This window comes from Marmota monax, unplaced genomic scaffold (assembly GCF_021218885.2).
Source record: "Marmota monax isolate L192 unplaced genomic scaffold, Marmota_monax_Labrador192_F-V1.1 WCK01_AAM20220418_F8-fsc00126, whole genome shotgun sequence".
NCBI lineage: Eukaryota > Metazoa > Chordata > Mammalia > Rodentia > Sciuridae > Marmota > Marmota monax.
Window position 1 is genome coordinate 5,200,197 of NW_026695245.1, and position 20,427 is coordinate 5,220,623.

The 20,427-nt window shown below is 48.3% G+C and overlaps 1 protein-coding gene and 1 long non-coding RNA gene across 7 annotated transcripts in view; one reads left to right on the forward strand and one right to left on the reverse strand.

Annotated features, from left to right (window-relative positions):
• Gata6 (GATA binding protein 6) overlaps positions 1 to 8,776 on the reverse strand; it is a 29,784-nt gene extending 21,008 nt beyond the window's left edge. Inside the window, exons 1-3 of one of the 2 annotated variants that reach the window (XM_046433845.2) lie at positions 8,651 to 8,776; positions 6,142 to 7,307; positions 1,434 to 1,600 (exon numbers count right to left, since the gene is read on the reverse strand). In XM_046433845.2, coding sequence (XP_046289801.1) covers positions 1,434 to 1,600; positions 6,142 to 7,270 — 1,296 coding nt within the window. In that variant the 5' untranslated portion in view covers positions 7,271 to 7,307; positions 8,651 to 8,776. Of the gene's footprint in view, positions 1 to 1,433; positions 1,601 to 6,141; positions 7,308 to 7,988; positions 8,396 to 8,650 lie in introns of those variants that run through there. The other variant, XM_046433853.2, reaches the window with a different exon arrangement.
• A 23-nt stretch (positions 8,777 to 8,799) lies between these two features.
• On the forward strand, positions 8,800 to 20,088 carry LOC124085848 (uncharacterized). Of its 5 annotated transcripts, none has more exons than XR_006849597.2 (7): positions 8,800 to 8,923; positions 10,061 to 10,149; positions 11,147 to 11,198; positions 11,837 to 12,954; positions 13,080 to 13,352; positions 14,809 to 14,931; positions 19,363 to 20,088. It is a non-coding gene; the product is annotated as an uncharacterized LOC124085848 (long non-coding RNA). The 5 variants fall into 5 exon arrangements; XR_006849599.2 differs by lacking the exon at positions 8,800 to 8,923 and adding an exon at positions 9,095 to 9,751; XR_009226482.1 differs by lacking the exon at positions 8,800 to 8,923 and adding an exon at positions 10,608 to 10,836 and having other exon boundaries at positions 9,777 to 10,149.
• Positions 20,089 to 20,427: the final 339 nt, after the last annotated feature.

Here is a 20,427-nt window from a genome sequence, read left to right on the forward strand (position 1 = left end):
TAGAACCCAAATTGGCTACTCTTAACAAGGTTTTTTTTTTCTCAATCTTGACAAAATGTTACCCTTCAGAGCTCAACTAGTGCTTAGCTCAATGTAGCTTTACAGAATTAATAATAGTTTCATTGTTCATGTGTTGTCTAATATGTGAAAACAAGGAACTTCCTTGGAATATTTTCCAGTGACTACATTTTAAATAGGATGCATATAAGAAAAATAACCTTAGAGAGTCACACACTGAAAGGGACCCCTTAAAATTCTAAGCTGTGGGAGGCTTTAACAAGTTTAAGGCACATACACTCATTAAATTAATGCCAGCCACTTTATTTTAAATGCATTAAAAACAAACCAACCGTAAAGCTAATTACTTCTCTTTAAGGTGTCAGACTTACATTGTGATGCAATTTCACTCTAATCTATTTAACACAAACAACATGTGTAGCATTTGTTCTGCTAATTAGAGTATAACAATTAAATAAATTACTTGGATACTTAAGATGACTGACATCTAACTGTAAAATATTTTACTTTTAAAGGCATTTATACTATTGAGCATTTGGGCTAAACAAATGTTAGCTTTAAAGTGGGGTTCCTGGAAGATTTAATTTATTTTCTCTGATCACTATAATAATGCATACCCTCTCTTACTACGCACGCATAACAATGACAATGCGAGATTAATGCCTGAAGAAAATCAGGCATCGCCATACTTTAAAAGATGATTAAAACGTGATCACATTTGGTGAAAATCCTTAATCTGAGAACATACATATTCTCAAGTACTATGTATGGGTAGGTTTTTTTGTTTTGTTTTTTCAAAATTACTAAGGATTGGGTAAATCAATTTTCACTGGAGTACAGGGCAATCCAAAGACATCAGGAACCTAGAGGGATAAACCTTTTTCCCAGGATGAGCGGCAGACGGGTAAAGAGGTATAAAGAACAAAGTAAAAGGGAGCCAGAGCGCTCTGTAAGGAGCAGAGGGAAGCGGGTACTGGCGGAGGGGGTGTTGGAAGAGAGCATGGTCTCCCCAGAATAAAATCCAAACCAGATCCAAGCTTCCTTCTCCTGGCCTGGGTAGGTCTACTCCGTTTTCCACCCCCTATGTTAGCCATTCCCAATGTCTTGTGTATCCCTCGAGAATTAATTCGCTGCTTTGGCAAGTAGCGAGATATGTAAATACTTTTTGCACTTAAAAAAAAAAAAAAAAACTAGCAACACCTTCCTTTCTTGCCATTTAGAAATGTCATTTTCAATAGGCAAAGGAGGAAAGCCTGTCTTGGCTTCCCTGGTGGCTTCGGGGTCACCTCCGCGGGGGCGCCGGCGGGCGAGGGTTGGAGGCCGGGGAATGACTGGTGCGTATGGGACTGTGCGCTCGGCTCCCGCCTCGGAGTCCGCACCTGTCCCCGCGGGGCGCGCCCGGCGCTCACACTCACCACGCGCTTCTGCGGCTTGATGAGGGGCCGGCTGAGGCCGTTCATCTTGCTGTAGAGGCCGCAGGCGTTGCACAGGTAGTGGCCGGTGCCGTCCCGCCGCCACAGCGGCGTCTGGATGGAGCCGCAGTTCACGCACTCGCGGCTATCGGGCAGGTCCTCCAGCAGGTCTGCGGCGAGAGCGGGGACAAGAAGCACCGTGAGGCCGCGCGGGGCCCGCGCCTCCCCAAACACCCGAACGCCCCCGGGACCCCACATCCAGCGCGGGAGGTGCGCTGCCACCATCCCCGCCCGCGCCCTTGGGGATCGCGGTTTTCCCCTCGGCGGCCAAGCCGGGAACTTGATGGTGTCGCCCTGGATTTGCTGACCATTAGTCCCACACTTCTGTACCCTCGCGGTGCCCCCGGTAGAAATTCCCGGGAAAGTCGTGGGCAGTGCTAGAGTCTGAGATGAGCTACGGGAAGGTCAGCCTGACCCCTAACTCTCAGGCTGTCCCCTCGATTTTTAAAACTAAAATTCATCATAATTACAATTTCCCGCTTGCCAAACCGAGCAAGCCGCAGTGTTAACAATGATTACTCACCCCTGCTGCAACCCACAAATGCCCCAGGACACGCTGCCTTATATTTATCAAGTAATTTTTAAAGTATTTTCTAAGTCTACAACCTTTCCTTCTTACACGGCTTTTCCCCAATAAAAAATAGATGAGTTAAAGTACAAGTACCGTTCTGAAGACACTTAACGTCAATGAGAAAGTAACTCAGGTCTTCTCAAGGGGGGAAAGGCGCTGAGACAAAAGTTTTATTCACTTGCCACAAAGATCAAACGCTAAAATATTTTTATTCCATTCTGAAATTTTTTTTACAAAAGGTCAATACTTTACTGGTTGAGAAACTACTAAGAACTTCTCAGCGATAAATAAAACCACCTTTTTTTCTACACTAAAATTTTAATTTATGCAATCTATTTTAAATGTGATTACTTTACATTAATTAATCATTGATTGGATTTTGGAATTTGCAGTACCCTAGATCTGCTAATTAAAAACAAATCTGAATTAAGGGTAAATGGTTGTACATTTATTACTTCCCTTTGAGAAGGTTAAATATGAAATAATAAATATCCTCTAAAATTAGATAAGTACTTACTAAATATACTCTTGAAAAACAAATGTTTCCTACTGTTTAGGGCTCTTTATGTTATAGAGGGTTCAAATGTTCTAATTTTGCATTCGTGAAGCATGTTTCTGAATTACTGTTTAAAGTAAATAAATATTACACTTGAGGTTTTATTTGAAGATGAAGTGTGCTAGCAAACCTTTCTATTCCTTCTCATTCTCCTGCAGCTGATAGTTTGCTTCTACCAGCGATTGTGCAGTAAAGACATTTGAGCATGACTTTAGCATTAAAATGCTTTAATCCATTAGTAATATTTACCCTACAAAACAAGTGGCCTTCCTCATTTCAAGTTATTTCTTAGGTTTAAACTAGCATCCTACACCAGCCGAGTTCAAAGTTGTCGTTGGGATACTGCAACTTACAACACAACACAAAGATTTATTCTTCTCCGCCCTAAAAGCCACTATTGACTGCGGTAATCAGTAAAATCCTCAGGACTTCAAGGACGCTGAAGTTAAACAAGGTATTTGTCTTTGTTGTTGACTTTAAAATGTTACCTATCAGAGCCCCTCTCCATAGAAGAGTGGGGCATTCCCTGGAAAACCCGACTTGCTAGGTGCCTGGCCTCTTCCCCTCTCCTGGGAACAATAAAAACAGATTCCCTGGAAAAGAGTGTGAACTCCCCAGGTAGACCTCTTTAGTTACCTGAAAATCCAAAAACAAAAATTTAAAGTCCTTTTTGGAAAAATAAAATCTAGGAAATTTGCTTTTTAAAAATTAAATAAAATTTCTCTCTTTCCTTCCCTTTCTACCTCTTACTCACACCCAGGCAGGTAGACTTTTCTAACTCTAAATGAGAGGCGGGACACTGCCTAAATTTTGCAAAAATCTAATTGTGCTGGAAGCTTGCATCTGCTCTCCTGAGATGGCTGTTTGAGATGCTCTTGGGAAGTGACAGATTCCATCACCCAGCAAATGGAGCACAGTTCTGGGGAATTGAGAACCAGGGAAAGAGGGGCTGTGAGTACTCAGAGCTCATCCCAGAATGAGCCCAACCCATCCACCAACAATCAGGGAAAGGTGTAGGGGGAGTGGGTTTCCAAAAGCCTCTAAACTGTACAGCTTGATAAAGCTCAGCACTCAGGTTTTAGCCCTGATGTTTGCTCAAGTCAATTAAAAGAGAACAGGAAATCTAGATAGAAGCTGGCATTAGAACACCTGTGAGGACAAGCAAAGTTAGGGCCACTCACCCTCTCACCTCAAATACTGACTTGGTCCCTGACGCTTCCTACTTTCTTAGAAGACTGCAAAATCTGGGTGTTTCAAATCCCTTCACCTCCAACCCTGATTTTTTTTTTTAAACATTCTGTCTGCAGATTTCTTTATAGTGTCAAGCCCAGAAGGTGTAAAAATTAGGAAAAGAATAGGCTAAGTTTAAAACCAAAAGAAACCTCTAACTTGCCTGTGACCACATTATACTCTAAAAATGATTTTTCATACAGAATCAAGTTATTGTCAACATCTGAAGACTAGAGTGTTTGTGTTCTCTCTCTCTCTCTCTCTCTCTCTCTCTCTCTCTCTCTCTTTCTCTCCCCCCCCCCCACCTTGACGAGACCTGTTAGAAGCCTGGAGGAAAGGAATCTGGAGATCAAGTTAGGGTATGTCAATCAACAGGCAGAGTTGCAGGATCCTGCTCAAACTGCAGTTACCGCTTTCTCAACAGGACCGCAGCTTCACAACCTAACCACCACCCGCTTCTCATTCTTTGAAGATCCCTTACATGCAGTCTCTCTGTTTCTGGGAGCCAAACATGGGTTCCTCTTTGGAAGAAAGGGTGACAATCTTTGGATCTCTCAAGACCTAACCCAACAGGGCAAATCTCAGCAGAGTCCTCTGCCTCTGCTCCGCATACTGTTGGTAAAGATGGTCCCTAGGGCCATCGTTGCAGGACTGGAGAAGTTAGGTCAGTCTTGAAAGAAGTGAAAAGAGTGGCTGGGGATGTGCAGTGGTACAGCACTAGCCTAGCACACGCCAGGCTCTGGGTTCAATCCCAGTACCTGGCAAATTAATTAAATTAAAATGAAAAAGCCTATATGTTAAAAAAAAAAAAAAAAAAGGCTGGGGATGTGGTTTAGAGGAGAGCAGTGCTTGCCCGGCATGTTTGAGGCTGCGGGTTCAATCTCCAGCACCTCAAGGAAAAGAGAAAGCACTTGTTACCAAAAAGTCTTGCCCTGTCCCTAATGTTACAAGGGGGGCTGTTCAAATCCCTTCTTTCACTTTCAGGCCCCTTTTTACCTAATTAGAATCCCTAAAAGTCCTCCATATCCTTAAATGGAAGCTCCTAGGAGAAGCCCAGACTTGGGGCACAAAAGACACCAAGATAGGACACTTTGGACTGATATGCCTCCTTTCTTGTCACTTCTGTTGCTGAGTTCTCCCCACAACTCACCTCCAACAAACAGTAAAAGTTCTGCTTTTCTTTAGAAACAACAGGTGAAACCAAAAAGACCCGTGAATGCACCAAGGACTCAGAATGCTGGGGCTGAGAAAAGCAGTCAAACAATCTGACTCAGACCTTCTCCTGCTAGGGCAGAACCAAACACTTTCCAAAATAAGGTATTTCTCTATTTCTCCGTATTTGACAATTTTGTTTTCCCACTTTATCCTAAAATGGTCCCCAGACACAGGAATGAGAATATGAATGGAACAACTGCAAAAATGGTGGGCTAAACTCTGGAGGAAGAATAAAATAGGTGGCCCTGCTCCTGGATCCCTGGATCCCAGCCTGGCCACGTGGAAGTAGCAGCCCCAGACCCCCACCCACCCTAACACATATCCACTAGCCGACCATCAGTATAAAGTCACAAGGCTGTCTAATCTAGGTGTCCTCTCATCTTTTTCCTCTCACTTGAGGGGGCAGGAATGTCCACTGGATCCCGGGTTCCTTTACTCTCCTGGAACTTGTTTAAATACCTTCTTCCCTAGTCCCATAGTGTAGGCCTGTAATCCCAGCCACTTGGGAGGCTTAGGCAGGAGGGCAGCCAGGTTTGAGGCCAGCCTCAGCAACTAAGCAATGTTATTTTTAAATAATATTTTTAAGCGGGCAGGGAGTGTAGCTTAGTGGTAAAGCGCCCCTGGATTCAATCCCCATTCCCAAGAGGAAAATACACCACACGAGTGCTTGTACATAAATACGTGTGTATTTGGGGAGAGAGTAAATCAAGCACCTAACATTTCCTCCAAACTTATCCCAGAGCAGAATCTCACTATTCCGTTTGTCCAAACTGGGGTATGCGGTAAAACTCAAGGCAAGGCTCTGGCAGTTCCCTCCCAACTTCAATTTTTCCCAATTGCCCACTCAATATTCATCAAAGACCCCCCAACTTCTGCAAGACTCAGAGACACGTAAGTGCAAGTTAGTCTTTTTCCTAGAAAGAAACTGGGATAGTTCGCACAATAAAAAACACTAGTCTCTGGTCATTCTGCCACAGTCCTGCAAATCCATTCCGGGACACCAGTCAAGTAGCTGCTCCAGACCCCCTTGTGTTCCAGCACCTCGGTCACGCACCCCTACACTGCGGCGCGACCCTTACCTGTACTGGGGCCCCGAGGCACCGGGAGCGGAGCTCCGGCGCGGCTCTGCAGGCTGTGCAGCACCGGAGTCTCAAAGGGTCCAGCCGGCCAGGCAGGCGTCAATGGCGCTCCCATGTAGGGCGAGTAAGGACTCGGATGGTGGTGGTGGTGATGGTGGTACGTCCCGTTCAGCGGCCGCGCCGCCGTCAGCGAGCTGTACTGGTGCTCCCGGCCGCCCATGGCCGCCAGGCTGCCCCCGCCGCCGCCGCTCACGCTGCCCGCTCCCCCGCTGCCCGCTGCAGTGTAGCCCCCAGGCTCCCGCGCTGCGCCGTTGGCCATGGGAGGGCTCGGCGAGTAGGGGAAGCGCGCAGAGGCATGCGCCGAGGCGGAGCCGGCGCTGCCAGGGCCCCCGGCCCCACCGCCCGCCGCGCCGCCTCCGCTGCCGTATGGGGGACTGTCGGCTGAGGCCTGGGGCCAGCCAGGGTGCGCCCCCGTGCTACCCGCATGGTTGGAGGGCCCGCTGCCCGCGCCTTGCAGGTACGGCAGGCCTGGCAGCATGGAACCCACGCGGGTGGTGGGCACGTAGACTGGGGAACTGGCTGCCGCCGCGGCTGCAGCTGCAGCTGCTGCAGAATGTACGAAGCCCCCGGGCGCGCCATCATAAGCGGCGGGTCCCTGGCTGGAGAGGGCGGCGAGGGTCTGGTACATCTCCTCGGGCTGCTCGGGTGTAAAGGGGCTCAGCTTGGCGCCACGGCTGGACCACAGCAACTTGCTGGCGGTCGCGGCCTGGTCGAGGTCAGTGAAGAGCAACAGGTCCTCCCAGCTCGACAAGGCACTCCCGGGGCCAGCGACCCCGGGAGCCGAAGGTCCGTGGGGAGCCCCGAAAGGGTGCGAGGCGTAGGGGCTGAGCAGCAACGAGCGGGCCGCAGGTCCCGCCACCGCCTGTGTGTCGAGTTGTGGCGTCCTGCAGTTGCTGGCGCCGCCGGGGCCACGATCCCCGCCGCGGGAGCAGGAGGACGAGGACGAGGAAGAGATGGGGGAAGGCGGCGTGGAGAGGTCCCGCGATGGAAAGGTCCCGGAGTCGCCCGCGTCCGCAGTCGCGGCTCCAAAGCGCTTCGGCAGACACCAGCCGCCGTCAGTCAAGGCCATCCACGGTCCGGCGCTGCTTCTAGCTAGCTTTTAGCTCCTGAGGCGGGGTTGGGAGGGCAGGGACGGTAAAAGAGATTAAAGAGGCCTTACTAAAGGTTTAGGCAGTGCACCACCTCACCTCCACTCCTTCTTCTAGCTCTTCTAGATCCCTCAAAGGTCCCTTTCTACTCTGGACCCCGGCGTCGAGGAGGGAGAATGGAGCCTGCGCAGCAGCCACAGGGTCCTCCAAGGATACCCTCCTTCTTTCACCCGCACGGCTTTGGTCCCCCTAGCCCTCTCTGCCCACCCTCTCCGCAGCATCCTTCCTCTGCACGCGCGCCAGTTGCTAGGAGTGACCGCCAAACTGGCCGAGGTTTTCCTTCCGCCCCAGAGTGGCTCCCTCCGGGCTGATGACACACAAAAGAATAGTAGCTTTGCGTGTCTCATCCCGCCTCACTCAGGGTGCCCTTCTCCGGGAATGCCTCCCTGTTCTCCAAGTGGAAATCGCTAGCTCAAGGAAGGCAACCTGCTCCTGAAAACGAAACCGCCGCTTGTCCCCAGAGCTTTCCGAACCGTGCTGACCAGACCCAACACAAACCCCAGAGAAATGCACTCAGCCTAGGGAAACTGGGGTGTCAGGGCTGGGATGGCAGTTCAAGATCTTCCTGGCAGGAATAGTAAGGAAAAACTATGGGGCAGGAGCCTCACGCCCCACAGGCGTCCCTGCGGGCCCGCACACCTTAGCCACAGCCCGCGTCTGCAGCCACCAGCGAGCGATCTCACGCCGGCCGGGCCACCCGGGCCCACCCCGCGGTTATCCCCAGCCAGGGAAAGGCCAGACCGTTCCGGAATAGGACGTAGCGGGGTGGAGCAGAGAGCCGAGAAAAGGAGGGGGAAACGCAAGGGAGGGGGCGGGAGACCGCCCCGCAGTCGAGGCCACCCCAAAGGGGAGAGCAGGAAGAATGACAGGGAGACTTAGAGGGGGTGGGGAAGGAAGCAAAAAGCTGCCAGGCGGGCCTCCTCGAGGCTGCTTTTCCAAATCGCTTCGGCTCATCAGAGATAACCACACTAAAAATTATAATGCCCACACACAGACCCGGGCAAGATAGCCAGAAGTTTCTCTACCAGCCTGACTACCGGCTCCCGCCCCTTTGCACTGAGATAACTCGGAGATAAGGCTGCGCGCAGATAAGCACTTAGGGGAGAGGAAAAGACACCAGAAGTTGGTCCGTGGTGTCCCGGGAACCTGGGAGCCGCTGCAGCCCTCCCAGAGAGGAGGAGGGAGACACCCTCGGAGCCGACCGCGGGCGGGAGAGGGCCGGAGGCCGAGAGGCCCGCGACTGGTAGGGGTAGAAGGGAGGAAAGTAGGGAGACAACAAGCAAAGGAGGAAGCAGCCGAACCTCGGGCGAGCGCTGAGCATGGAGAACGGCCGCGGCGGAGGGTGCTCCCGGGCTCAGAGAGAGGCCGAGGGCGCCGGTGAGAGAGCACGAGTCCGGGGTCTGCGCGGCGCTGCTGGTGAATAAAAAGGAGAGAGGAGGCGCCTCTTACTGCTCTGCCGGAAAACTGCAGCCTGCGCTCCTGATTGGACTCACCGAGCCCTAAACAAACAGCGCTCGCCGGAGGGTGCCAGGCTGTGGGTCGGAACTGCGCTCTGGAAGCAGCTGGGCGCGGAGGTGAAGAGGAGGAGGAGGAGGAGGAGGAGGAGGGATCGAGGGGAGGAGAGAAAAGAGGGTGGGGAGGGGGGGGAGGGGAGCGCGCCGCCCCGGCAGACAATAAGCGCCGCGCAGCCTACTGGCGTGGGCTGAGTGGCTAGCACCGTCCCCGTAGCTGGGGAGATTCCACCCAGGGGGCGCCGAGCCTAGGGAGCCGGGGGAGGGGCGGAGGCGACAGAACGCCTGACCTGGCTGGCGACCCACACCCATCCTGCCACAGAGCACCCTCTCGCGCCCCCAGTTACACACACACACACACCCTGGAGTAGGGGAGGGAACCTTGGCACGGAGAACCTGTCTCGCGCCGCCACCGCTGAGGGAGGGGCGCGCCAGCTCCTGGGTCAGCGCGCCCCCAAAATGAGCCGGGAAAGTGCTTTGCTTCTCTGGCGCTCCTCACTCCTCCCTCCACGTTAAATAAGTTTTTGCTCCGCAGTTGTGTGTAACTGACCTTAAACTTTCCCCGACCCTATTTCGGGATGCTAGAGTTCAGGTCGTAGTGGCCTTTGGGGATCCGGGCTCCTAGGACTTGGGAAAGAAGGGGCCTGGATGTCCAACTCCCTACCTCTCCCCAGTTCTTAAAATATATACTAAATTCCTGAGAAGTTTCGGGAAGTTTTCGAGGATACTCTCTAGCCAACCTTAGGGAACTTTTAACCCTGGAGTTGTCAAGTAAGGCAAGGTTAGGCTGTGCGATGCGCAGGATGGAAGAGGGGTTCCCTTCCAGTCGTGTCCTAGGGCGCACGTTCAGTTTTGTTGTCATGTTTACTCAGAGCTTTTCCTGGGCATCAGGTAGGTTGCAAATAAGTAGTTGGAAAGGGGGTGGGGTGGTACCTTCCCTGGACACAGCGCAAAATATTGGTTCCCCACCCCCATCCTCACACACGCGCAGGCACACACACACCTTCTCTCCCTCTAAAAGATTATCACAACTATGTACAAACTGATACGGTCCTCAGCCAAGGGACTGGAAATGAACATCGCGGGGTTATCAGTGCCGATCTGTCAGCAGCGAGTCGCACGGCCGCAGGCTCGTCCGCGGCAGGAGCCGTGATATATGTCTCGCTCCCTTTCGCTCACAAAACGGATTTCTTCCGACAGGCGTGACCCCAGAAGGCTGCGGAGAGAGCATTTAACTAAGCAGAAGGAGTTGTCTTGTGGGATTGGATTTTTACACACACACCCCCGAGGTAAATCAAAATAAATGATTTTCCAAAGGTCAGTCTCCCTGAAAGCGTTTGGGCTGTGTGTTTTTGTTTTGTTTTGTTTTTCATTGGGGAAGGAAGAGGAACCTAATCAGAGTTGAACAGGGATAGATAGGTGCATTGTAAAATATGGTTTCGATTGATTGTGAGATCTGGTTGCGAAGGGTAGGTTTCCTGGCAATATAACAGTGAGTGGTGAACCTGTGGATCCCTAGGGGACGGGGGAGGGGGAAAGAGTTTCGCGTTGACCCGGAGGGGGGGGGGCGCGGACTCTAGGAAGTTGGGTAAAATTCTCCATTTTTTAAATTCTTCGTTGTAAACTGTTGCTAAACACTTCTGAATTTTAAATTGCTACAGAGAAGGTCCATAAACCGTTCTCGTTCAATTTAGTCACTTTTATTACATTCCTCTTTGCCTCCCCCAATCACTACTTCGGCTCCCAGTTTCAGCGTGGCCGCATTTCGGAAACGCTGAAGGTAGAAAACTCTGGAATGGAGAGATTGGTGACCGGAGCAGGATCCAGGGCCTTTAAAGTTTAACCTGAGTTCGATCGAATGCAACTACCGGAGTAACGTTGGCCGGCCGCTCAATTCCCACCATGGCTTCAGATGTCTTGCACTCGGTTCTTTGCTGAGTTCCGACCAAATGGACTGGGTTTTGCAGAGTTCTTTTGTGAGCGGTTATTTTAATGTTCTGGACATTTATTTTCCTTTGAGTCCAATTGTTTTTGAAATGTTTCTCAGATTTACTATTAAAAGTAAATTTTTTTAAAGTCCATGCTTGCTAAAAAAAAATAAATGCTTTGGTTAGGTTTGCATCCATGCTGTGAATGGCCTCCAAGCTGAGCCCTGGAGGAGATCAAGCCCTGGCACGAGCTTGATTCCTACCTATCCTCTATGATTCTTTATATTTGCAAATATGATGATATCGGTGTGGATTTCCTGGGAGATAGCTAACCCCCACTGTCCTGCCTTTCTTGCAGCTCCCCTGCAGCATTAGGAGGGCGCACTGACCTCGGCGCCCATGCGACAGAGGTGAGCTGCTGGACGGATATTGACCAATTCAACAATGTTCGGGCTGCTGTAAGGGTTCGAGAGAGAACCCAGCATTTTAACCTTAATATTCCCCATCACTTAAGAATGCCCAAACCAAAGGGAAAAATAAGTAATTGTTCCTTTTCAGGCCACAAGTTATACCTTTTTATAATAAACATTGGTTTTCCAATCAAACGAGGGAATGGATAAAGAAATGCTTTCCATATAAGTTATTTTTAAAATAAAACAAAACTATTAAACCTGAACAGTCGATTAAGACAGAAAACCAGGTTGTCTGGCCGCCCCAATTTGCCTTTTTCCGAGGCAAAGACTTTGGCGCTGGGGACAAACAACCACCGACAGAGGCGGGTTTTCAGAGCCAGCCCCCATGGGCTCCAGGCCCCGGGCACTGAGATTCCTCTAATCCGGTCTGAAATGTCAGCAGAATCCGGGGTGCAGAGGAAAGAGGCACACCCCAAACTAAGGAGGAACCCAAGAGCTGTATAAAACCCAATAGTGCCCACATAAACAGATAATTCTCTTAAGAATTTCTTTTTTCTTCTTGTTTTTTTTTCCTCCTATTTTTTCTTTAAAAAAAATATATTTTTTTCTTTTCGCTTCTCCTGTCTCCTCTTTAGGAACCTGCTAATATTGAACGAAACCGTTTATCTCAAGACTATTTAGACCCCAAAAGCGACCATTCCAAAAACGAGCCGTACTCCTCACCCTTGGAGAGGGCTGGCCCTGGGGCGCGGCCGGTCCCGAGGGCTGATTTATTTGGGCCGCGCCACGCCACTAGACGCGATTCGAATCCAACCAGAACACAAGAGCCAATTGGGCAGGGGGCGGGGGCTCTGCTGCCAAAACGGAAGGGGTGTTTGGGGACTTTGTGGTGCGCTGCTTCCGGAGGAGCGGCGAGACCCAGGCAAAGACTTGCGTCACCTTTACCCCCGCAAAATCAAGTGCCTTATATTGTCATTTCATTGTCGTTCCAGCGCCTTTTCAGAAAGAAAAAGAGAGAAAGAAAAAAAAAAGAGAGAAAAGAAAACATGGTTCTAACTAAAGATTTTTTTTAAACCGGTTTTATGGGGCCTCTCGCTTATGCCATAATCCATTTTGTCCCTGGGACGCTTTTCGTCCAAAGACACAGGGTCACCTTGGCGCGCCCCCAACCCCCAGCGTCAGGCGCCAGTCGCCGGGTCCGGACGGCTTGTCCCCCTACTCTCAGCGACCTTCAGTCTAGCGCAGGCCAGAGTCCCCACAGGCAAAGAGTTCTCTTTTCCTTCGTTGCTCCCTTCTTACCTCCCTTCCTTCCTTCTGATCTTATTCTTTCTTCTCTCTCCCTCTCTTCCTTCCTTTTGTTTCTTTCCTCTTTTCCTTCCCTCCTTTTATTTTTAATTCTCAAAAAAAAAAAAATCCAACATATTCTAGAAATGTCAGGTGGTGGCGGAAGCGCGAAGGTCGCCCCAACTCCCTGTCCCGGCTCTCCGCCCCCCCCCCTTCCCCGCGTGTGGCTTGGGGTAAAGACCACGCAGATCCAACGCCGAGGTCCCCAAGGCGGTGGGAATCACGTCCCAGGGTGCGCGGGACCCGGCGGCCCCTCTCCCGGCGCTGCCCGGGGCCGACCCCGCGCGCCGCCGGCGGCCGCCAGCACGGCGCGGAGGTGGGCTCACTGCAGCGGCGCACGAAAGGTCACCGCGGTGGCATTCCTCTCCGCGCGCTGTTTACGTGACTTAATGTACTTCATACGCCGCGGGTAAGTTAGGGCCGCGATAAGGGGGCGACCGGGGGAGGGTCGCTATAAAAGCCCCACGCTGGGCGCCGCTCGCCCACCCCGCATCCATTAACCTTTTTACTTTCTTCTTCCCCTCTCCCTTAAAGCTTGTTATCTAGGCCACCCAATGACCGACGAAAGATCTTCCCTCCCTGCTTCTCCCGTGGCCGCTTAAACCAAATAAATTTAGCTATTAAGGGCCAAGATGTCTGACAAAAGATCGAAAGGTGTCTTTCTGTGATCGCTTAAAGAAGCGAAGGAGAAGCTTGCAGCTCTCAAAGTCCGATAAAGAAATTCCACACCGGCGCCGGCCTCCCTCCCCGCGGCCTGCTTGAGTCCAGAGACCCTGCGATCCCGACTTCGGCGACCGCAGAGCTCGGGTAGGCCCAGGGGGACTAGTGGCCGCTGGAGGAGGGGGAGTGGAGACGCCCGGGCCACCTCGATCAGGAATGCCAGGACTTGGGGGCGGGACGGACATTGGGGTCCCCTGGGAGCTGCGGACTCCAGGTCCGAGCTGGGGTTGTTGAATCAAACGTCCTCCCCTCCTGCATTTGGCTGAAAAACTAAAGCGAGGTTATCGGGCCCTAAATTACTGTCCTATTTTGATTATGTTCCAAAATTAAGTAAAGACAAAGCCAGAGCACCCCCTAAGTCCCCATCCCACTCCCTGGGGTTCTGCGTAGGAGCACTATGGTGCCCCGCATCTCGCGGTGGTGGTGGTGGTGGTGAATAGATTGTCCTTTGAACCCCACGCAGGACCTTGTGGGTGGAACTGGGCAGTTGGATTCGCCAGAGACTAAGGGTGTGGACTCGCAGGCTAACAGCGTGCAGGTGGGAGGCAGAGGTCCAATCATTCAGTCATGCTCAGGTTGGGTTTGGTTATGAAGTGTGGTATTTATTATCATTATTAATTACCACTGGCATGGCTACATAAAGCCTGGGGCTGCCAGCTGGGTGGAGGCCCTGCTCCTGGAGCAATGGCTTTCCTCACCAAAGGGAGGGAATATCCAGTTAAGTTTCCTGATTCAAGGACTCTGAAAGTGGACTTGGGGGATCAGATTCCAGTATTTTTGATATTTTCTCCTCCCTTTCTGTAGATGGAGAATTCCCCCATACTCCAGGCCACTAAAAGCAGAAGCCTATTCTGCCTCCTTGAAATAGGACAGATGAGAAGTTAGGGGAGCATGGAGGTGCAGCTGAGACCCCTTGGGGTCCCTGCCAGTGACTCCTTCCCACTCCTCTACTCTCCAAAACAGTTCTCTGGAAAATGTTGGAGACAGGACTTTTAATTCCAAAAGGCAATCCAGGATGTCTGTCACCTCATGCTGAGACAGGAAGTTAAAGATGCCCCTCTTCTCTCCTGGTCCCCTCCAAATAAGGTGAACTCCACAATCATCCCCTTTATCTAATCTGTACCCCTAATACAGCTTCTAGGGATGGGAACAATCAGGGCATCAGAAGAAAAAGTACCATTTATATTCCTAAGAAGGTGAAAGAGACAGAAATTCCCAACACCCTAGGCAGGTAGGAACTGGGCCCTTCTTGGAATTTGCTACAGTCATGCCAAGTCTAAGGTCAGGGTCCAGCTACCACTGCCCCAGAGCTCTTGGCTCAGAGATCTTCCTTGCCATTTGGTAGTGTTTTTGTTTTCATTTTTGTTTTCAAAGAAGCAGCAGTAATTGCTAAAGAGAAGCAGAAAAGTAGAGGAAATGAGCTTTTGGAGATTTGTTACATTGCATATACCCCTCTTTAAGTTGATCTTAGAAGGAAAAAGTACCCAAGAAATTCTTAAAAGTTGCTACATTGGACACTCAGAAATATGACCTCTCTTTTCAGCTATGTTGCAAATATGCAGAGAATTAGGACTGAAGACTTGTCTACCATTATAAAGGCCCCCAGCTTCCTGCCACTTGCCTGACATTCACTGAGTATGCATTGCATGAAGAAAAAAAATAAGAGGTAGGTCCTAGTTTTGAAGTGTTTACAGTCTAGAAGGTTGGCACCTCTATAAAGCCTATTAGGCAAAGTTCCACAGACAGCTTCCAAGATGGAAGGCTAGAAAAACACTCGAGTACTGATTTTTTTCTAGGCTTCATGGTGGTTTTGAAAAGATGGCATTCACTCTGGCTCATGTATTGATGAAATTTCTAGGTGCCACTGGATCAGCACAGGACTCTGGGCCAGCCTACCTGGGTTTGAATGTTACCACTTGCTTTGTGATCAATTCAAGTTGCCTAATTTTTTGTACCACAGTTTCCTCCTCTGTAAAATGAGGATAATTAAAGTACCTCTTTCACAGGATTGTTGACAAGATTTAAAAAAAAAAATGTCTTCAATGGAAGGCACTCACAGTACCTGGCACATAGTAAACACTGTATTAGTGGGATCTGTTATGACTAATAGACTTGCATGCTATGCCCAATGCAATGTCACGTATAACCTAACTGTTCCCTGAGTTAAAATAGTTCCTGGGAAAGAACTTCTTCGAGTGCCTATTTAATTTTGGGACCCACCATCCACGAGACTTTAAGCCTCCTCTGAGTAGCAGTAGTGAAGGTTTCATTTATTACATTCTGGTAGGAAAGCACAGGGGTGGGGGCATAAGTCCTTTACTTGTTTTTGCTTCCTTTGAAGAGGAAACAAGGAAACATTCCTTGCTGTTTCTGGCAAATACCAGCAGCAGACTCCAGTGTCTTCCATAGGACAAAGATAGTAATCTTGAGGCTTCTTCTTGCTCCAACAGAAGAATCCCAGCCCTCTGCAGTACCTTCACTGGGAGTAGATAGGATGGAATTAACTGAAAGTCATTAAGGAGGGCAGCCTTGATGACTAGCATTTGACATTAGGGGGAAAAAAGAAGAAAAAGAACTAAGTAAATTGATCTGATCCTAACTTATTTATTTAATTTATTGTTTGGTGCTGGTGATTGAACCCAGGGCCTTTTCCATACTAGGCAAATGTTCTACCACGAAGCTACACCCTCTGAGCCAGAACACATTATTGATAGGGAAAAATCTAGACCACTTCAGATATTTTCCATCTTATTTTTCTTTCTGGTTTCTTCCTCCTCTCCTTCTACTTTGTCTTCTAAAACAAGATCTAAACCTCAACAATGAATACTTTAAAAGAGAAATCTGTGAAACATAACAAAGAATACTGTTTCTCTAGAAAAAACGACAGAGAAAGAGATTTGTTTTCCAGAAAGCAAAATCTGGAGGGAACATAAAAGTCTTCTCCCCGCTGTAGATTTCCAGCCGGGTTTGTGCACAGAGCCTGTTTTTCTCTCTTTGACAGTCTTGATCTTCTCTACGTTTGATTTACAGAGTGCTGTCATTTCTCTGCTCTTTACTTTCACAATCACACATTCAAACCTGATAAAGTTCAAGACCTTGAATACTTGCAGCTCTCCCAGAGTCACAGTCCTCCTGCCCCCCACCCTGGCCAGCCGGCCCCTGAGGCTGATTGAATCCTCATGGACAGAAGCCACTGGGGATCAGCAAAGAGCCAGCCGGTCCAGGAGGGTCATGCTCATGGGACAGGAAGCCTGAGCTCCTATTTGCTGTTCTCCACAGCAAACCTTGGTAGCTTCCTTCCCCTAGGCAGATTGTCAGCATCTAGTTTATAACCTACCTGTGGGCAAATACAAGAACTGTAACTTGCAACATTTACAAATGTTTAAAATCAAGTGCAAAATCAGGGCCTGCATGAGTGCTGGATTTTGCTGGATCTACCAAACCGCCTGTGATCTAGGGCAAGGCACTTAACCTCTTGTGCCTCAGTTGCTCCATCCATAAAATGGCAGAAATATTACTTTCTGCAAACATTCATCACAAACTAATGACTCGGGTGCTCCTTCCCATACTCTGTCCTCTGTCAGGGTTTCAGGAAGACCATGTGCATCTATCTGATCTGGCTCTTTGGTTTCTGTCAGGTTAAATACAAACTTAGTCATTAATCTAAATACTCTACCAGTGGGCCAAACAAATGGAATGATTCATCTCCAAAGGCCGAACAGTTAACTTAGACTCACGTTTTCAAGCCACTGAAATATCTCCTGATGGAAAATGCTATCTTAAATAATTTATCCTGTGCTTGTACATATAGAAATACACTAAATCACATTACACTGACCAAAAGCCACCACCAAGGATGGACAACTTTATTCTCAATATGGATCCTATATGAGAACTTCATATTTACTAAGTAAGTCATTCTTTTGCATGAGTTGACATTTGCATGTATCTTGAAGTATTAGAATTTTCCGGTCTGTAGCTCAGTGGTAGAATGCATGTTTAGCACATGCAAGGCCCTGAGTTCAATCCCCAGAACCACCAAAAGAAGGAGAAGAATTTTCTGATTAAGGTAGACACCTTAAGTAGTAGCATTTATCTCTCTGTGTGTGTGTGTATGTGTGTGTGTGTGTGAGAGAGAGAGAGAGAGATATCACTGTTTCAAGTCTGTAAATTTAAAAAAAAATTACAATCTCCTCTTAAGATGTTAACTGTCATAATATCTAAGGGAACAAGTATATTAATCAGGGAAGGAAGCAGTTGTCACCTGTTCCATAAGGCATTTTTTTTTTTAAACCTGTCTGGTCAGGAGATGCCCATTAGAATATATTACAAAGTTACCTTTTCCTGATCATAATATTATTCATTTCTACCTAAGCAAATAATATCCAATAACTTTTTCTGGCTACTTCTAAGCTAGATTACTACTCTGTTTATACTACCACAAATTAAAGGCATGCAATTATCCAACAAAAACAGTGTGAATATTCCATCCTTTTAAAAGACTGACCACCTTGGAGCTTGGGCCCAGCAAAGTCCAGCCAAAAACCACCCTGTGGATACACTAGTAAAGCTGTCCACCTTTCCATTTCAAAGGCATCTTTCTGTCAGAGCTCAACATTCTGATTGGGGGCGTGGCTCAGTGGTGCTGGGTTCCATCCCCAGCACCACAAAAAACAAAACAAACCAAAAAAACCCTCAACATTCTCTGGCATCAATGAAATAGGCAGCCTGCAGGCATGAGTTCAAATCTCAGCCATGCATCTCCCTGTCCCTCTTTAGTTTATGCAACCTTATGCAAATCCTTAATCTCCCTACTTCTCATTTTCCTCATCTGTAAAAAAGAGGGTGGTAGTAACAGTAGCTGATTCATAGGATTGGCAGGCCATTTGAAGTATTTGATAGGTAAAAACATAAATTTCTTTTCTTCTTTTTCTTGTTTTTGGTTTTGGGTTTTTTTTTTTGGGGGGGGGGGTGTACCTGGGATTGAACCCAGAGGCACCTAACCACCCGAGCCACATCCCTAGCCCTTTTCATTTTTTGAATTTTGAGACCAGGCTTGCTTAGTTGCTTAGGGCCTCTCTAAATTGCTGAGGCTGTGTTTGAACTTGAGATCCTCCTGCCTCAGCCTCCCAGACCACTGGGATTATAGGCATGTGACACCACACCCAGCAAAAACATGAACTTCTATTTCAGGTCATTTGTTAAGGAGAGGGAAGTAAGGAGAATAGGGAAGGCATCAAGGGTTCAAAACTGTGAGGTAGGAAGGTGGTCCTGAGAATTGCCAATGAGGAAGGAAATTATCCCTGAGTACATTCACTAGAAGATGGGCCTCAAGGATGAAAACCTTTTCCAACAAAGAGATCACTGTTGGGTAGTACGAGGGCCAAGTAATGACTGAATCTCTCAAAGCAAATGAAAGTGAGATTTTAGGCATTAAAGTGGACCCAAAACTAATAAAACTAGTACAGAATACTAGAGTGTAAGCTCTACAAAGCTGGAATTTTTCTTTTCTTTTTGGTACTGAGTTTCTTAGGGCCTCATTCACATATGTGAAGACTCATGCATGGCCATGAGAACTCATGGAACATTCTCCGTAAACTTGCCCCTCACTTCTCTGACCTAGAAACATCACCAGCCTCCTGGATGTGCCATCAGCTATGGTTTGGGTGTGTATCGAAATTTACCTGTTGGAAACTTGATCCCAAAATGCATATGTTGATGAGTTTCAGAGGTGGGGCTTTGAGGGGTAATTAGGATTCCATGAGCTCATGCAAAAGAGAACAGAGCTAGCGGCTGGCTCTTGTCTGGACATGTGACAACCTTGTGTCAGATGTCATCTGCAGGGTCCCTTAGCAGATGCAAGCCTGAGTTCTTAGACCTCGCAGCCTCCAGAACCCTGAGCCAGACAAACTTTTATTCATTAAAAAGTATTCCATCTCCAGCATTCAGTTATAGCCACAGAAAACAAACGAAGACTGCCACTAATAGTAATTCTCACTTACCAGCAGCCCTGCTCTGCACACCCAGGCCATTGACAAATCAATCCCAAGCCACTGTTGCTTACTTTTGTTTACCTTACTTTTGTTTATCTCTCCAGTCCCTGGCCATCTCTTCCCTGGACTATGCAGGCCTCCCAGAAAGCAGAGATTTGAGTGCAGGATCCTGATGTTGGAGCAGCAAGTAAATCTACCTGGCATTCAGACTTGACTGATGAGTCATCACCTCTACTTTGGAAGTCCCTCTCTCTATCTCCTGAGGCCTGATTCTCACCCCAATCCTCCTCACTGTCCCACCTGTTCATTCATTTGTTCGTTCTTTCTTTTTCATGTAGGGGTGAGGGTGCTGCAATTTCAACCCAGGCACATGTTAGGCAAATGCTCAACCACTGAGCTACCTTCTGGGCCCTTCTTTTCTTTTCTTTTCTTTTTTTTTTTTTTTCCTTATTTTATTTTGAGACAGGTTCTCACTGAGTGGAGTTGCTGAAGCTGGCCTCCAACTTGCAATCCTCCTACCTAAGCCTCCTGAGCTGCTGAGATTACAGGCGTACACCACCATGCCTGACTCTGTTTCTCAAACTGTGGGATAGAATTTAGATGTGATGGCAGGTACTGAAGCAGTCATGTACTACGAGGGGACAACAGCCACATGTTGCACCAAATGACAGCAAAATAGAGAGTTTCGGTCTCAGAGACCATGGAGCTTTAGAAGAGGATCACTTTGTCTCAGATCAAAATAATTGTTATCAAAACAAGTTGGAAGTCATTTCTGTCTCATGTAACAGCCTGAAACTATATTAATAAATATGAATATATATATGAGTCTATCTGACTATGATGTGTGGTCTATGATACTGAAACAAAGTGTAGCCATCATCCAATTTAAGAAATAAAATATTATCAATATCTTTGAAGGCTCTATGTGCGTGTCTCTGATCATTTCCCTCTTGCTAACCCAACAGCCAGCAGTAATCAATGCGTTGATTTCTTTGTTTTCTTCCTGATAGACAGCTCAGGGGGTCTGGTGGGCAACAGCTAGTACAAAGTCCTGTACATCCTGAACATTCGAGCATTTAATGTGTTTTTGGTAATGGGGATGACATTACTGTGGTCTTTGGGGGTCTCTCTCTGTCCATCCGTCCAGAACTCAATACCTCCCAGACGCT